At 38.6% G+C, this 18,424-nt stretch overlaps 1 protein-coding gene across 1 annotated transcript; it reads left to right on the top strand.

Annotated features, from left to right (window-relative positions):
• The first annotated feature begins 15,093 nt into the window (after positions 1-15,093).
• LOC122659968 lies at positions 15,094-18,359 on the top strand. Its single transcript, XM_043855134.1, has 2 exons — positions 15,094-15,465; positions 18,107-18,359. Exons 1-2 carry the CDS (start codon positions 15,125-15,127, stop codon positions 18,342-18,344), a joined length of 579 nt encoding a protein of 192 aa, XP_043711069.1. The 5' UTR covers positions 15,094-15,124; the 3' UTR covers positions 18,345-18,359.
• The last annotated feature ends 65 nt before the right edge of the window (positions 18,360-18,424 follow it).

The raw sequence follows: 18,424 nt of genomic DNA, 5'->3' as shown, positions 1-18,424 counted from the left end.
TTCTAAATTGTCCAACTCGGTTGGGTCGGCCAATCCGATCCAATACATGCCGGTTTTTTGGGTTTTAAAATCCATATTTAGTCTTGATCCCAAGTCTTTCTAGTTGTGATTCATGGATTTAGGGTTTCAAATCCTTGAGAAAAAAGGGGAATCTAGACGTTTTTTATTACGAAATCCCAATTAAGGGAATATTTTATTCCATTAAAACATTGATTTGCTTAAGGTGGTTAAAGATTTAGCCTCAAATCCGCCTACGACCGCAAGTGAAAACAAGGGGGATCTTATCGTTTTGGATTAGGAATCAATTATGGAAAGATTTCATTCCTTATAAAAACATTGATTCCATCCCACAAAACCTGAAGTTGTTTAGATAATCACACAAGCAACCCATGAATAGAATATCCTCAATCAAAGATCGTAGTGCTGGAATATGATAGGGGATTGTCCTACCAATAGGGCGTGCCAGTTATTCAAAAATTTTAGGATAACGTTCATGTTTCCCCTATAATGCACCCAATATTCCTCGTACCCCCCTAAGCGGCTCAATATTCTACGTACCACCTCTGTTTTATACCTCAAATTCCAAATAGGTCCACACCAGGTATTAAATGTTAGAAAATGACCAAACTACCCTTTCTTCTATCTTTTCTAAAATTTGAAAAGACCTAATTGCCCTGACCTATTTACTAAAATTTGAAAGACCCAAATGCCCTCATCTTCCCCAAATCATCATCTTCTTTTACATACCCACCACCACCGCCGCCGCCGCCACCACCGCCCACCATTAAAACCATCACCATCCCACCGTGAAGCCCCTCCTCACTGTCTCTCCTCCCCTTCTCTACTTCCTCCACCTCTCGTTGAGTTGGGAGCCGGAGCCGCAGCCACAGCATCGCTGAATATGTATCCAAGCCATAGACAGAATAAGAGATGTTCTTCGTCCCAGCAGCTGTGCCAAGATCATGGATTTCCCAGATCTTCTGACGACTAAAGAAATACCCAATTAATTAACCACATTAATCTCTGTTAAAAAAATTAAACGAAAAAATGGATCTGATTTTTCAGACCCTGGCAAGAACCCCTCCCAGCTGTATCCTATTGGGCCCATGTAGGTAGCAGCAAAATTGAAACTTTGCGCTTTCTCTTTATTAATCTTTGTACTGGAATGGATCGGGCCTCGTCTCAATGAGCGGCTTTCTTGCATTATCCTCTAATCCTCCGGCCGGGAGGAGTTGCCCCCTTCCTTATTCCATTTTTAAGGAAATAAATTCTTCATTATTGTTTGTTTATTTTAAAAAAATAAATAAATAAAAGATACCTTCCGTCGATGGAGATAGGTCTCGATCAATCCTTCCGTGGAATGCGATTTCAATCTTGAAATTCAAGGGCGATTCCTCGAGTCCCAATCTGGAGCATTTTCGATGGAGGTAAGTACTGATATACCTTCCGTCCATGTATTTATTGGATTCGAGATCTATCCACCCTTTCAGTTGCTTTTGGTCAATTTTAGTTTTATTTTTACAAATTTTATTCTTCCATCTCTGGTGATGGTGTTAATGGTGTGGGTGGTGGTGGTGATGGTGGTGGGTATGCAAAAGAAGATGATGATTTGGGGAAGATGAGGGCATTTTGGTCTTTCAAATTTTAGCAAATAGGTCAGGGCAATTAGGTCTTTTCAAATTTTAGAAAAGATAGAAGAAAGGGTAGTTTGGTCATTAATACCTGGTGTAGACTTATCTGGCATTTGGGGTGTAAAGCAAGGGTGGTACATGGAATATTGAGGGGTGGTACGTGGAATATTGAACCGTTTAGGGGGCTATGAGGAATATTGGGTGCATTATAGGGGGGTACGTGTATTTTACTGGTTAATTTTAACAAAGCGTACACAAAAAGGAATGAAGGAGGGTTGTTGTAGGTACCTAGGTTGTGGGGAGAGAAGAATTCAGATCCCACATAATAATCGCAAGGGAAAAAGTTCTTTGTCCGTGAGTGTATCGCTCTCCTCCCCATGTGAAAAGACACATCTACCCACTTGTTTTAATGAGGAGAGAGATAGACACATGGAAGTGCTGGCGTAGGCCACACTCCCATACAGAAAACTGCTTCCCTAATCAAAATTATATCTGTGACAAAATTAAACACGTACGTACATTAAAAATCTAAAGCACTCCATTATTGATAATGAATACACATGACGACAAGAAACACAATAGATCGAAGAAGTAAGTACTCAAAAACAATATATATACGTAGATCGAGAGAGAGGGGGAGTCGAGACTCGAGAGTTAACCATGTATCGATGAGCAGCAGGTATCCTTGAGGGATATCCAAGTGTCGATGGCCTACATCCATTCACATATCGAGAGCCTTCTTTGACTCCATACGGCCACACGTCAACGTGGAAATCTCTCAAATATTCGAACTCAGGTATTTCTTCCACCCTCTTCTTTCTTATTTTCTCTCCTTTCTCACTAAAAGTTGTTTACTTATTTCAGGGTTGTGCCTATTAATCGAGACCGCGACCAGGCATTTGACTTTAAGTTAACTCCAGTGGCTGAAAGAGAAAGGAAGGGATCGCTGGGGAGTCGTATTGCCGAAAGGATACCCTGGAGAAGAGAACCATAGCAACATACAAAGTTGACAACAGTAGTATCGACAGCAATGGCAGTACCGACAGCAACACCACCAGTAACAGCACCCGCGGCAGTACCACCGATAACAGCACTCGCGGCCGCGGGAAAAGATCATATTGTAATATCCTTTAAAGGTACAAAATTGCTAATGGTGGAACTGCTGATCCAACTAGTGATGTTAATGTTACCATTGTTGAAATTTGTCCCTGCCAAATTTAGACTCAAAATATTAATAAAGATGAACTTGATGGTATGGTATACTAATCAGATTGATTAAATGCATGTGTATAGGTGGAGGCAATTGATTTGTATTGAACACTGACACGCAGGCAGGACAGTTATTTTAGGCGACATCATATATATCGAAGGCAATAAGCGGAACATGACATGGTTACCTATATATATTTATGTCATAATAATGTTTTTTTTTTTTTTATTGGGTTCAAAATATGTCATAATAATGTTTGTTTGTTTGTTTTTAAAGACTATTATGTGAAAGAACATAACAGTATTAATTATAATTATACAATTATTAATGTGAATTTTCAAGTATTAGAAATGATGGGCTTTGACGGGTCCAACTTTACTTTTACAGAATCTATCCAAAAAAAAAAAAAAAAATCTAAATATAAGAAGATTCGTTATTTATAAAAGAAAAAAAAGCTAAGTTGGACCCGTCAAAACCCATCATTTCTAATACATGAAAATTCACATTAATAACTGTATAATTATAATTAATATTGTTCTGTTCTTTTACATAATAGTCTTTGAAAAACAAACAAACAAACAAACATTATTATGACATATTTTGAACCCCAAAAAAAAAAAACATTATTATGATATAAATATATATAGGTACCCATGTCATGTTCCATTTATTGCCTTCAATATATATGATGTGGCCTAAAATAACTGTCTCATCAGCACGTCAGTGTTCAATACAAATCAATTGCTGCCACCTATACACATGCATTTAATCAATCTGATTAATATACCATACCATCAAGTTCGTCTGTATTAATATTTTGAGTCTAAATTTGGCAGAGACAAATTTCAACAACGGTACCATTAACATCACTAGTTGGATCAGCAGTTCCACCATTAACAATTTTGTACCTTTAAAGGATATTACAGTATGATCTTTTCCCGGGGTCGAGGGTGTTGTTACCGGTGGTACTGCTGCGGGTGTTGTTACTGGTGGTGTTGCTGTCGGTACTGCCATTGTTGCCAATACTGCTATTGTCAACTCTCTATGCTGCTATGGTTCTTTTCTCCAGGGTATCCTTTCGATAATACAACTCCCCAACGATCCCTTCCTTTTCCCTTTGGGCCACCGGAGTTAACTTAGAGTCAAATTCCTGATCACGGTCTCGATTAATAGGCCTAGCCCTGAAATAAGTAAACAACTTCTAGTGAAAAAAGAGAAGGAAGAAAAAAGAAGAGGGTGGAAGAAATACCGAATTACCAATATTTGAGAGATTTCCACGTTGACAAGTGGCCGCATGGCGTCCAAGAAGGCTCGATATGTGAATGGATGTAGGGCGTCAACCCTTGGATAAGGCAGTCTCGGCACCTTATCACGGGTAATTCGGTTGTTGGTGTATGCCTTCCAGCCCGAAGAAACGGGGAGACCGAAGAAATTTTGCCTGGTAAGGATCGGGTAGGGGGACGGGATTGAGAGACTTTGAGAGAATGAATTGAATCAAGGGTCCAATGGCCTCCTTTTAAAGAATTTCAATTCGGGAGGGATCTAGTTGGCGTGACAATGACACTCTCGACAATGACACTCCTGACAATGACACTCCCAACCACTTTTGTTATTATTTGCGGTTAACCCTTAGCTTTTAAGTTGTCTTTTTATAGGTTTTTTTTTTTTTAATAATTATAGTTGTTTGTAAATTTCCAGGAAAAACCCATTATGGCATTGGAACGTGTTTTTCAATTGTAATTAATTAGAATCTCATTCTATTACAAATCATATCTTAAATCTGGAAACTGATGAATGTCGTGTGCCATATTGAATTTCACACAATCACACACACGGGGCTTGGAACATTATGTTGCATCTAGGAGTGCAGGTTTGGCCCTGTCGGCCCGAACTCGTACTGAGTCCGAACAAGGCCTGGGTTGAGATATTTGATCTTGAGTGCGAGTCAGAATTGAAAATTTCTGGTCCTGAATCAAGGTCGGGTTCGGGTTCGGGTTCGGGTTCGGGTTCGGGTTCGGGTTGAGGCTTCGGGCTAAGCTTGGCCCAACCCGGCCTGGCCCTGATTTAAATTATATTATAAAATAAATATTGATATAATATATATATTATAAACTTTACACACCACCCACATTTTTTTATATAATATATTATATATGAAGACAATAAGTGTGTATGTAAAATTGATAATGTTCTCTCTCTTCAGTCCATGCATTTCTTTCTCTCTCCCCATGATCAGGGTCAACCCGATCGGACCCTGAGGGAGAGTCAGGGTTGGATTTTTTTGGCCTTGAGTGAGGGTCGGGTCAGGTCGGGCCTGGGCCCAGCTAAGGGGACTTAGGGTTGGGCTAGGGTTCTATAAAGCCCAGTCCAACCCGTCCTTGTTGCAGCCCTAATTGCATCTGTCTTTGAAGAGTTCCAATCTTCCTTTGTCCTTAAAGATCGATCAAGTTTCATTAAACCCTTAAAAATCATAGAGTTTTACTACAACCTACAAGTACAACGAATTACCAGTTGTTTCTTATGGAACTATCAAGAGATAGAACAATGAAATAAATGGTCGACGAACTTATTAGGGAGATTGACATAGCATATTAAGTCCATAAAGGAAGCCCCATGAACAGATTGAAGTTGTACTTCGATCTGTTCTAACCTTTGTCTTTTAGATCTTGTTGTTTATCAACGATCGTACCTTGAATAATTTGCTTTGTTTCAGATTCGATATCTTTGGAGAAAATCAATGCTAATGAAATGCTGATAATGAAGGTGAGGATTCTAAATTAAAAAGACTGCATTTTAGTGAAACATGCCTCCAAACAATATATGTTCTTATCAAATTTGTTCACAACAATAAGCGACTCCTCTGATTTTGCCGTTAATGGGCTTATAAATCATTTCCATTACAAGTAAAACTAATAAAATAGAAGGCACAACTTACATATAATCCAAGTTAAGAAAAAAAAATTCCAACGGCTACTCCTCTGATTTTGCCGGAGATGAAAAGAAAAAAAAAACAGGGGAAAGAGTGTGGGAGAGGCAGCAAACCCTAATACCTTCTTTGCAGCAGTTGATGGTGCTTCGGCGGAGAGAGGGAGAGGTCTTCAGAAGAGAGGGTACTCCGCAAGTGAGGGTTCTCCGTCTCGTGTTCTTGCGTCGGCGTAAGAGTGCTCTAGATAGAGAGAGAGTCTGTTTATCCTCGACGTCTTCGCAGCATCAAGAGACGGCTTCTGGTTGCTGGTTGCTGTTTGCGGCGGCTTCTCCGACAAGCGTTCGAGTGAAGACGAAGAACCTTCGTTGTGAGAGAAGAGAGAGATTGGCAGGAAAGAGGCAAAGTTGGAGAGAGAAATAGGAAAAGGGTATTAGGTTTTTTTTTTGGAATTTGGTTTTTCAAAAGTGGCCGTCGGATTGACAATAAGCACGTGTTGATCTCCCAGGAAGCATTTGAGGTGCAATGGGGGATCAAGTACTGGGGCGATAAAAATCCGATTTGAGGTGGAGTCAATTTTGGGCTGAGTAGATTTTGTGTAATTTGATTGTTATAAGTTCATTAGTCGTGTTGGATCGATTTTTTGGTTTTTTTTGGGGTGTCTGTCAAAGTTGGCATACCTGATCCAAGCCGAACTAGATTAAAAATCTGAGGTGATTTGATTCTAAAAATTACACATTACTATATAAAATGTTGACAAAATTAAAAGCAAAATAAATAATTGTGATCGGATCAATGTGTATCCAGATTTGATTCGTTTATTTGTCGGATCATTACCTAATGGATCGGATCAAACCCTTAACCTTAAGCCCTTGTTAAATCAAATTCAGATCAGATTCATATCAAATTTGATCCATTGACAACCCAACATGAACCCAACAACTGTTGAGCGCAGTTGGTTAGGTGCTGCTTGTCGAAGCAGCGACCACCAGGCATGTCTTGAGTTTGAGACCTCCACCTCTGATGTTGGCTTCTGAGCCTTTCCCTTTGTCTGTTGACCTATGGAGTCTGGGTCTTCTCTCCTCCACCCCTCCTCTGTACTTGGCCTATGGGCCCTAGATTAGGAAAAATAAATTACAAACAGAATATGACTGATTAATTTTAGGTCATGCGGTCAAAAATATAATCACTTTTTTTTTCTTTGAGTAAACGGAAAAAAATATAATCACTTTTGTTTTTGTTTGTCAAGAATATAATCACTTTTGGATGCATAGTTTTTAGTTAAATATTGCAAAGAAATTAGGTGGCTAAATAAGCATCTTTTGTAATGTTGAGTCTCTGTTTGATAAACCTTGAAAAATATATTAGTAGTGAGTGACCCTTCAAAAGTGGAGCCCAATAATATTCAAACTAGTGATGCCCTCATCAATTGATCTGAACCATCACCTTGCTAAAAAAGATTGATAGGTAGAATTTGGGATCGCATTTTACTTTCAAGCCATTGATTTCTATAAGATTGTTGGATCAACTTTATGTATGGGATTTTCTTATGGATCGGGTTTCCCTTCACCTCCTTCACCGTGGGCATCGCAGCATCGGTTCCATTAGAGTGCTGAAGGGGAGGGTATTTTGACTTTGTAAGTAAGTGATAGGAATTTAGTGATGACACTTAAGAATTCTTCATTGTCTTTTGGTGAAGGAAAAACCTTTCGCCTTTTCTTATTGATATGTCTTGAAGTTTTGTCAAATAATTTGTAATCTTACTCTTTGTTCCTCATAGAATGGATCGAGTTTCCCACCGCTCATGGGATCCTAGTCATCGAGGGACGGGAGAGTTTGAGAATAGGTAACAGGAGGGCATTTTATAACAAACAAAAACCCTAAGAGGGGTTTGTAAACCCTAAGATGGAGGAGGAAAATTTTGTCCTTATGTAATATATATTTTTTTCAGTAAAAATAAGTCTTGTCATTTTAGGATGTATAGGGTGAAGTTTTCATACACAACCATGTAAGCATGCACGGTGGTGTCCCCTCTCACAAAGAGTTGGAAAAGTCATAAACCCCCCACCCATTAATTAATGCCTTGAAACTCCTACCTTCTCACAAACACGGCTTACACAGCCGTGTATGAAAACTTTCCCCATATGTATAATTGAAAATGTGCAAAAACAATCATAGTTTTTGAGAATAACATATTAATAAGTCATTTTCAAATAATTTTGGAAACCTTTTTTCATCCCAAATTAAGAAATTTTTAAGAATAAAAATACAATCCTTTTTAGAATTTATGTGTAGAATTACGGTAGTACTATCTTAATCCATTGGCCTAAGACTTGTTCATCTGTGGCCCGCAAAATGGAGGACAATTTCCGGGCCTGACGTTAAATTCTCTAAATAGAATTTCCGTATTGATATTTTTGCTTGGACCCAGTAGGTGGATTGATATGCATATTTTTAATGATTTTTTTTCTTAATAAAATATTTAGTTCCCAATTCTCAGTTTAAGGGGATTGTATTAACAATCAAATGCTCCCTCACGTCTACACTAGGAATAATACAACCTTTCTCTTAATTCCATAATTAAATCCTTGCTCTTTATCATATGGGACTATGTAAATCATTGAATGCTCAAAGTTAATGTTTAAGATATGCAATATTCAGTTTGTAATTCAAAAATAAAGATTAATAGCAATTTTAATTTCCTTAATTTTAGTGTACACATGTAGTTTTTGAAATCACAGACTCTTAAGTTTCAAAGGCAACTAAAGTTAGTCTAGATTTAACGACGAGTTTAATTCAGAATTGACCATAGGGTTGATTCAATAAAGTTTAAACTCACGGTAAAAAAAATCATTTTAAAAATGACAACTCATCATGATACATGAAAGGAAGGATTTTTTTTGTATGGAAATGCACCACCATAATTCATGAGTCAAAGTTTTCATTTAGAATGTATAGTACTTTTTAACGGGTTAATTAAGTTCAGCATGACCATACATTTATTCTAGAACTTACCATGTATACTAAGTTTTAGTTTTTAATGTATAGTACTTTTTTAAGGGGTTAAGTTCAGTATGACCATACATTTAGTCTAGAAATTACAACGATTACTTGGCATATGGTCGTATAGGCCAAGTGAGGAAAAATAGTCATAGCATTGGACAGAAGATGGTGGGTTGTGCTGGTCCATAATAGGGCATATTAGGTCCTCATTGACGTTAATATTCTAGTTTTATTTATGCATTAATGTGAAGAACATAAGATCCTATGAGAACCATATATAGAAGCCATGAGGCTGATCCCAAGGGGGTAAAGGGAGTCACAAACAACAATTAGATAATGAACACAAAGATTTACATGATTCGGGCGAATTGCCTACGCCCACGATCAGATGAGATTTGTTTCACTATCAATAGAGAATAGGGTTATAGCTGCTCGTGTCTGGGTAATTTTGAAAGTCCTTCGTTCTCATAACGTCTAAGATTTATTCCCCCTTGACTTCAAGTTTTCAAGGGGAAATAGAAGATGGTGCTAATAAGGTGGTGTGTTCGGTATTCCCTTTCCTGTAGTTCTATTTATCTATTACAAATTGTTTGCACAACCTAACTGTAAGGTCATTTCAGTAATTGATTGAATAACAAATGGAATATTTCTATTGCAAGGCAAATGTAGAATTAGAAAGGATTCAGTTTGTATGCACAGTCGTGCCTTTCTATTGCAAGGATTGTATTTACATATTCCCTCTGTCCATCTCATAGTTGTCGGTTGATACATACATGACTGTGCCCATAACCTTTTGTCAATAAAAATTTTAGAATCTTAAGACTGTTTGGTATCCATTTTTGGAATACATTCTACGTAGTTTTCACACTCTTGAATGATAATACAACTTAAAATTTCACATCTTCACCCTATATTGGAAAAGTGAGAAAGCCACACCGATGGGAGTCATGTGATCGATTGTCAAGGGGGATCTTTATCCCCTCCAGTTCCTACCTGGCCTAGATCCCTAGTCCCCCTAACAATTGGGGCTCAATGACCATCCTACCTCTACTCGGGTGGGGTTCACATCCTCCCCCCACTTCTTGGAGGGACTGGGGAATTGGCTGGGCAAGGAACTAGCTAGAGTATATAATTTTCTTTGTCAGGGAGGAAAGGGATGGAAAAATTCCCTAAAAGTATGGAGTGCGGCAGGGCTAGGTGGAGATGTCAACACCTGACAACTCAGACATCCAACGCTCCGAGTTCATTGACTTCTGCTGTGCTCGGACTGTTGGTTGTCTGGGCTGTGAGATGCATGGTTCATAATCTACTGGATCGGATCGGCCGATATCGAACGGATCGGATCGGTATCGGTCGAGGCTGATCCCGAGATTAAACCGATCCATCAAGGTTTAACTGAATTGTTTTCTAGATCATCCAACTCGGTTGGGTCGGCCGATCCGATCCAATACATACCGGTTTTTTGGGTTTTAAAATCCATATTTAGTCTTGATCCCGAGTCTTTCAAGTTGTGATTCATAGATTTAGGGTTTCAAATTGGTGAGAAAAAAGAGGGATCTTACTGTTTTTTATTATAGAATCCGAATTAAGGGAATATTTTATTCCATTTAAACATTGATTTGCTTAAGGTGATCAAGGATTTAGCCTCAAATCCGTCCGCGAGTGAAAAGGAAGGGAATCTTATCGTTTTGGATTAGGAATCAATTATGGAAAGATTTCATTCCCTATAAAAACATTGATTCCATCCCACAAAATCTGGAATTTTTTAGATAATCACGCAAATGAAGGAGGTTAGTTGTACGTAGATAGTTTGTTGGGGGGGGGGGGGGGGGAGGAGAAGAATTCAGACCCCACATAATAATCCAAATTATATCTGTGACAAAATTAAGCACGTACATACATAAAAATCAAAAGCACTCCATTATTGATAATGAAAACACATGACGACAGGAAACACAATAGATCGAGAGAGGGAGGGAGTCGAGAGTCGAGAGTCGAGAGAGTTAACCATGTATGGATGAGCAGCAGATATCCTTGAGAGATTTGAGGGTTGGCACCATCCAATTTGTGAGCAACCTATCAGTTTTCCAAGGTGGTGCTAAAACAGATAAACACTGCTGCTTCAGCGGAGAATAGAGAATGAGGGAGGTCTCAATTTTTTTAATTTCTCTCACATACTTCCATAACCTTAGCAGGAATGTATCGTGGCCATATTTAGCCAAGACTGAGAAACAATTTCCCCAAGGGATTGATCCCGACATATCGTAAGTAGTGCAAGTAAATGAGAAGCCCCCCTTGGTGGTGCTGCTGCTGGTGCTGGTGCCACCCCTGATCTGATGATGATCAAGTAACCATATGTCCACAGACCATGACTTTGTTCCGCAGTCGGCATAATCAATAATGGCAAGAGACCCATCCATGTGGATTAAACTCCTTCTTTTTCTACCCTCTCTAGGATGACAACAATCGATAGTCCAAAACTTCTCACTGTGGATGTCTAAAGCAAGAATCCATTTACCCTCGCCGTTGTTGGGGTAACCGAAATTATCAATTAGCCAATAGAGAGTTCCATCCAAAAGCAAAGGATGTGTTTCATATTGTTCCAGTCTATACCCACACTGCTCTCGTCCATAGATATGTATATCTCTTAGGAATATTGGGGGGAGGAACTCTTCTAACTTTCTCCAGCAACTTGATGAACTTGATGAACTTGAACTTTCTTCTTCTTGATCATCATCACCACCACCCACTGTAATTATCTCGCAATATCTTTTAATAACCATATCGCCATTCTCGTCTTCATTCTTAAGATCTAAAAATCTAAATAATATAAAAAGTCGGACCACTTTATATTTATTGCTTAAGCTGTCGAACCCAAAACCAACACTGTTTATTATTGCTGGGACTCCTGTGCTGGGGCAGTGGTTTATTCTGGGCAAAATAAGATCAGATTTGGGCAACATCATACTCTCTCTTGTAATGGGATTACAGAGATAGATGGGACCCAAACCCTGCCGTGCCGCTAAGCACAGAAAGCCATTGCAAGAACCCACAATATCAAGGTAACCCCCTTTCATCTCAAAACCCAATGCTATGTGATTAATATTGTGTGTGGTTTTCCAGTAGTAGTAGTAGTAGTGTGGTACTGATCATCACTACTACTCCTCACTTCTCCTGCAACTGCAACTGCAACTGCAGGGGTCACCATAACTAGACTACTCATGATCTCATTGTCATTCGGTGGATATGTTAGTGGTGAGAGTCTAATAACAAGACTGGGTGGTCTCATCATAGATTTAGTAAAGTGAAGGGAAATGAAATCAGAATCATGTCGAAAGCTAGACCAGCGCTTGCATACGCTGAAGCATCGGAGGAGAGTTTGTATGGGAAGTCTACACAATATCTCCAAAATAATGTCCCGAGGGAGGGAGAGATTCATCATCGGGATAGATTCATTATCATCCTTACCTGCTACAGCATTATCCGGCGTTGCTTCTTCTTCGCCTTCTTTGTCATCGTCCTTATAACTATTTCTCATCTTCAAAATAATGTCCCGAGGGAGGAGCAGGAGGTGGAGGATATGATTCATCATCATCCTTACGTGCTGCTGCAATATTATTATGCGTTGCTGCTTCTTCGCTTCTTTGCCATCGTCCTTACAAGTATTTCTAATCTCCATTTTCTTCTTCGATCTCCTTCCCTGCTTAATTTCTTCTCGTCGTCTCTATCAACTGAACTGAACTGATGATGAACGTCGATCGGTATTAGACCCAGCACACACTTACGTACACTTGTTCTTGTGATCGGCTCCTCCTACTCTACTCTACTCACACCCCAAATATTTAATTAAATAGAAATTTTAATACACCGCCAGAGAGACAAAGATGGTATCCATTAATTAATGGAATATATACTACTCCCAACAATTTTGCCGATTGTTTCTCCCCTGCCCAATTAGAGAATATATAGAATTAATTCACATAGTCTGGCTGGCTGGCTGGCTGGCTGGGTGACTAGTTAAAATCCTCCTCTACAATTCCTTCATCTTGGGGTGCCTTTGCATATCGTTCAAGTCTAAGAGCTTGACACGTACAAGATGCTCATCCAACGCAATTTGTTTTTTATATCCACTAGTTTCTATTTAAAAAAAGATTTACTTAATCCCCAAAGTTCATTATTACTCCTGCCGGCCATGTTAAAATAAAATAAAAGAAACCTTCCAAAATTGCCCTAACGTCTTTTAACCAACTTTTATTACGTACTTCTTCCCTCCCTATTTTTTTTAATTGCAAGACAGATTTTTAGGACAATTTTGAAAGTTTACTTTTACAAATTTAAAACCTACTTACTTATCTTGTAGAAATTTCCGTTCTTATCTACTAAATCTAAAAAATTATCTATATATTCTATGTAATCTTTTCACAATTTTGCGGTAACGGAAAATCTTTTTCAAATCGCAGTTTACGGTCTGGGAGGGGCCATTAACTAGCATCTATGTTGGTGATTGATCGATCCATCTAAATCGGGTGGGATCAGTGCTTCACAACTTCTAAATCATTCCATTATATTTTGTAACTGAAATTATGTTTTTACTTTTTTCTTATCTCTATGTCTCGTCATTTAAAGGAATTCTTATCACACAACTTTAATTTCTGAAAATTTAATTGTACAGCTCTTCCTAATGAAAGCAACAAGTAATTTTGGAAAGTCTTTCATTCTCATAACGCCCAAAGATTTATTCCCTCCCCCCTCCCCTCACTTCAATTTTTCAAGGAGAAATAAAAGCTGGTGCTAATGTGGTGTGTTCGGTGTTCTCTTTCCTTTAGTTCTAACTGTAAGGTCATTTCAGTAATTGAATAACAAATCAAATATTTCTATTGCAAGGCAAATGTAGAATAAGAAAGGATCCAATTAAGGGTGTCAATGAGTAACCAGGAACCAAATACCGAATCCAGATCCTGATCGTCCTAGGCATGGATCTGAAAATGTCTTTATAATTCTGTTTGGTTTGCATCCGATCTACCCACTAAACTGACGGATCTAACCATATCCGAACCAAATAACTACTTTAAAAGTTAACTTAAAACCCTAATAGTTTATTTGGTTTAAAATTTTAATAGTTTATCCTTAGTGTCTTAAAGCCTTTGATTCACTTACTTCTTAGTCCTTACGTCTTACTAAATACAGATTTCTTCATGATTACGACTTCTTTTGTAACTCTTCAATTCTTCACCTCTTTCTCTTCACCGCTTCATCTTCTCCGTTTTTCTCTTTATTGCTTCATCTTCTTCGTCTTTTGAATATCAGAACCGAACGAGAACCGAATAGCATAATCGAATTTAAATTGGATATAGTTACCGAATGTAGTAACCAGATAAGAACCGAATTGTAACCAGATCTGATCCGAGCTGACCAGGATCGGTTAGAGTATTTCATTCTAGAATCAATCCAGGACTTGCTCCGGATCTAGATCCCATTGCCACTACTTGGAACCGAATCGAATACCCGGTTCCGTACCCAATTGACACCCTTAGTTTTTATCACGGTCGTGCCTTTGACTTTTGGATGAGTGGGGGTGGAGGTATTTGCATTTTTTAGAATGCATTCTAGATAGATTCACATTCTTTTAAGATAAAAACAGCTTAAATTTCACATTTTCACCCTGTATAGGAGTCATGTGATCGGTTGTCAGGGAGGGGAGGGATAATCTGTGAGACCCACTTTGACGTCGTGGGAAAAAAAATTTCCATTGATTCCCTTTGTTTCCATGTAAAAAAAGCGAAAAAAAATTCATGCAAAATAATTTTTTTATTATTTATTTTAAGAAGAAAAAAACTACGATAGAGATAATGCATGGGTGGAAATGACTAAAACCCCCACCCCCAATTTAAAGAAAGAAGCTTTAAATCGCTATATGCGACTGTGCATTGACCTTCTCTCTGATTTCTAAAAGTATGAATCTTTCATAAAGTACCACAGAAGGAACACTGGCAAATGGCAACGCCGGGACTGATCCACCATGATACACAAGAAATAGGGATAATTTCGTAATTTTATATAAATGAGCAAGGGTCAATAATTTGACTTGGGAAAATTAATGAAACATTGAAGCGAAACCCCCTTCGAAACGAAAACTCGTCACTCCCCGTCCCTACCCTCTTTGGCCTTTGCTCTCTGAGAAGTCAGAAATCCAAAACCCACTCCCCTATTTTTAAGCTTTTTTTTTTAAGTTTCAAACTCCCTGTTTTCTTTCATTTCCCTTTTTAACTTTCTTGTACTTTCATTCTCTGAAATTCTTGATTCCTCCCAACCCCAAAACTCTTGAAAACGAAGGTTTTCCTTTTCTTTGTTTTGGTGATGGAAGAATCGCTTCGGAAACTGGCACTGTGGAATTCAAGGACTTTCAGGGCCATCATGACTCATGATGAACTGGAATCTATAATGGCCACTCTTGGTTTCGTCAGTCTCCCTGTTTCATCCTCGCCTTCTCCGTCGAACGCGAGCGGTTGTGCCTGGAAGGAATACGCGTACTGCGCCGCTGAAAGTTGTCGGAATCGGTCTCCAACGGGGACGATTCCGCGGCCGAGGCTTCCTTACCCAAGGATCGACGGATTACACACCTGCACGTATCGAGCCTTCATCGATGCTGTCGCCTTTTTCCTCGGGAGAAGTGATATCTCCGATCTTTTCCACGTTAGGTCCGTATTTCTTTCTTGCTTCTTCTGGATTCTTCCCTTCCCTCGCTTTTCTCTGTTATTGTTCCTTTTTAGTAGTTCATTACTTACTTACAATGTTTGATGATATCTTTCAATTTGTTTATGAATCTCTCTGTGTTTTGTTCATTCTCTGCAATCTTGGAAATCTTTTTAATTTAGCAACGGGGAATCGAATTACGATTCACGAGTTCCCCTTAAAACCAACTCTGAAACTCTGATATCTGAGAGGTACGACAGTAACTGAAAATAATAAGTAAGAACAAAAAGGCAAAAATAGCACTTCTTTTTGTAGGTTTCTTTGGATTCTTTTTTGTTGAGATTTGGTTTTTGTAATGTGAATCGGAAAACAGGTCTTTATGTACAAAGAGGTTGTTTAGCTACTAACTATTGGATTTGAATCTCGGGATTTGGTTATGCATCTTTTCTCGATTGGGAATTTTTTTTTTTTTTTTTTTTTTTTTTTTTTCCATTTTCCTTTTTGTAGGCTATGTTTGTTTGTATGCCAAGAAAAGAAAAAGAAACTGAGAGCTAACCAATTAAATCCCAATAATCGGAATCATATCTTTCGAGGCCAATTCGGATTAGACTCGGTTGTGATCGAATCCGACCGATTCTTACCAATTCTTCTCTGTTTTGATCCGATTCCAATCAAAATAATTGGGGGCAATTGTCCCCATACAAATTTGCCTTCTTTGCATGTGTAAGGAGGGATAGTATTGGTATTATGTAGCATAGTTGAAAATTCCTTTTATCATACAACAGTAGTGTAAGATTACACTTACATCTATAGTTGCTTTCTCGGAGCACTATGTTCTGGGTGGGATGCAGGGGCCATGCACCAACCAATGAGAGTACACGTGATGGCACAAAAGGGGGCGGAATTTCCGCCATACATAGGAGCATGGCGGTCATTCCAGCCCCTTTTTGCATAAAACATTCTCCCTACTTTGTTTTATTTGGTCTACGTTACATCGTAAGAGGGTACAACACAAAAATGTGATTACAAAAGTGCATAACCACCATACACAGAATATAGGATAGGATAAGGGATCTTTATCCCCTCAATTTACCTACCCCTCAATTTCCTCAATTTCATCTAATAGCAGTGGAAATGGTCATCCTATCACCTACCTGAACATACTGCTCGGATGGGATCCACCTCTTGCACAGAAAGCCATTGCAAGAACCCACAATATCAAGGTAACCTCCTGTTATTTGAGGGAATTGAGGAAATTGACGGACAGGCAAATTGATGTGATAATTTTTCACCAATGGGCCACTTCCCTCTTGGCGGGCCTAGATCTCAACTGTGTAAAATGGGTACCATCACATCTATGGCCCCACCATAGTAAAGACCTAGTGGTGATGAAGTGGATTACAACCATGCATATCATGTTTAATGGAAAAATATCACCTCAATTTGTCTGCCAGTCAATTTCATCAATTCCCTCTAATAGAGTGAGGTGGACCCTACTCTGGGTAGTATGTTCGAGCAGGGGGTAGGGTGGTCATTTCTACCCTCCTATTAGATGGAATTGAGGAAATTGAGGAGCTGGCAAATTGAGGGGATAAAGATCCCCCATCGGTACACTTGTGGAAAAATTATCACCTCAATTTATCTGCCCATTAATTTTCTCAATTCCTCTAATAGATGGAGGTGGATCCCATCCGGGCAATGTGTTCGGGCAGAGGGTAGAGTGATCATTTTTACCCCCTATTAGATAGAATTGAGGAATTTGAGGAACAGACAAATTGAGGGGATAAAGATCCACACTTGTGTTGCGTAACCAATTGGTATATGTTGCCTACTTCACATTAACATGGAACAAAATCTCGTCAGAACAAGACAGAGGTCCAAGCTATGGGGGTTGGATTGACTTTTGATGGTTTAGAGATTAGAGAGAATTGCTACTATAAACTATGGTCCACACATTACCAAGAAGTTCTCATCCGACGGTATTGAACCAAGGAAAAGTTTACACCTGAGGCCTGAGACCCGCCTGGTTTTGTCGGATTGTATCCAACTTTATTATTAGTTTTGTACTATCTAAATAGCCCTGGTTGGTAACTTAATTTATTGCCAATATTTTTTTTAGGGTACTTAATATTTTTCCATGTAAAAAGGAGGTGATGTTTCGGAATATCATAAGATAAATCTGGACCATCCATTTTTAAAGATAAATAAAAAGTGTTAGATTGAATTAGACTTTGAAATTTGATACATGTCTAATCTAAGCCATGTATTTTCTATCCAATGGTCGGAATGGACACATCATCCGTCCATGTGGCAAGATACATATTTTGGAATAATAATAATAAGAGATCCTTATAACAATAATTAAGATACATATTTTGGAATAATAATAATAAGAGATCCTTATAACAATAATTATACACTTTTTATGAGAATTTTGCGAGAGTGCCATTGGACCTATATTCTAATCAATTGCTACATTTTGTGTGGGCACATGATAATGAATTCAGCTCTCCTCCAGCCATGGAGGGAGCTGGAGGATCCAGCGCAGCCAAAATAGGGGTGTTTGGGTCATGTTGTTTACTTAGTGAGCAATTAAGATTTATAGGGTTTTTGAATTATTCTTTTCTATTTCTATTTCTATTTCAGGGGTATGCCTCTTCATCGAGTTCACGACCGGCCTTTTGATAAGAAGTTCCGTCGGTTGGAGGAAGAAGATGGGATTTATGTTTACAGAGAAGGTACACTGGACCAGGCAACTTTTATGCTCTACAATAGCAATAACAATAACAACAACAACAACAATAATGGTAACATTATCATCACTAGTAGGACCAGCAATCCCACCATAAGCAATCTTGTACCATTGAAAGATATTACAGTATAATCTTTTCCAAACAATCCCCTTTGGTTATGAGTTGGTGCATTCCTCAATGATATGTGGGTTATACTCAATCCATGAAAATT

The sequence above is a fragment of the Telopea speciosissima genome, chromosome 4 (assembly GCF_018873765.1).
Source record: "Telopea speciosissima isolate NSW1024214 ecotype Mountain lineage chromosome 4, Tspe_v1, whole genome shotgun sequence".
NCBI lineage: Eukaryota > Viridiplantae > Streptophyta > Magnoliopsida > Proteales > Proteaceae > Telopea > Telopea speciosissima.
Note: the sequence above shows the minus strand (reverse complement) of the source record. Positions and strands in the feature narration are given on the sequence as shown.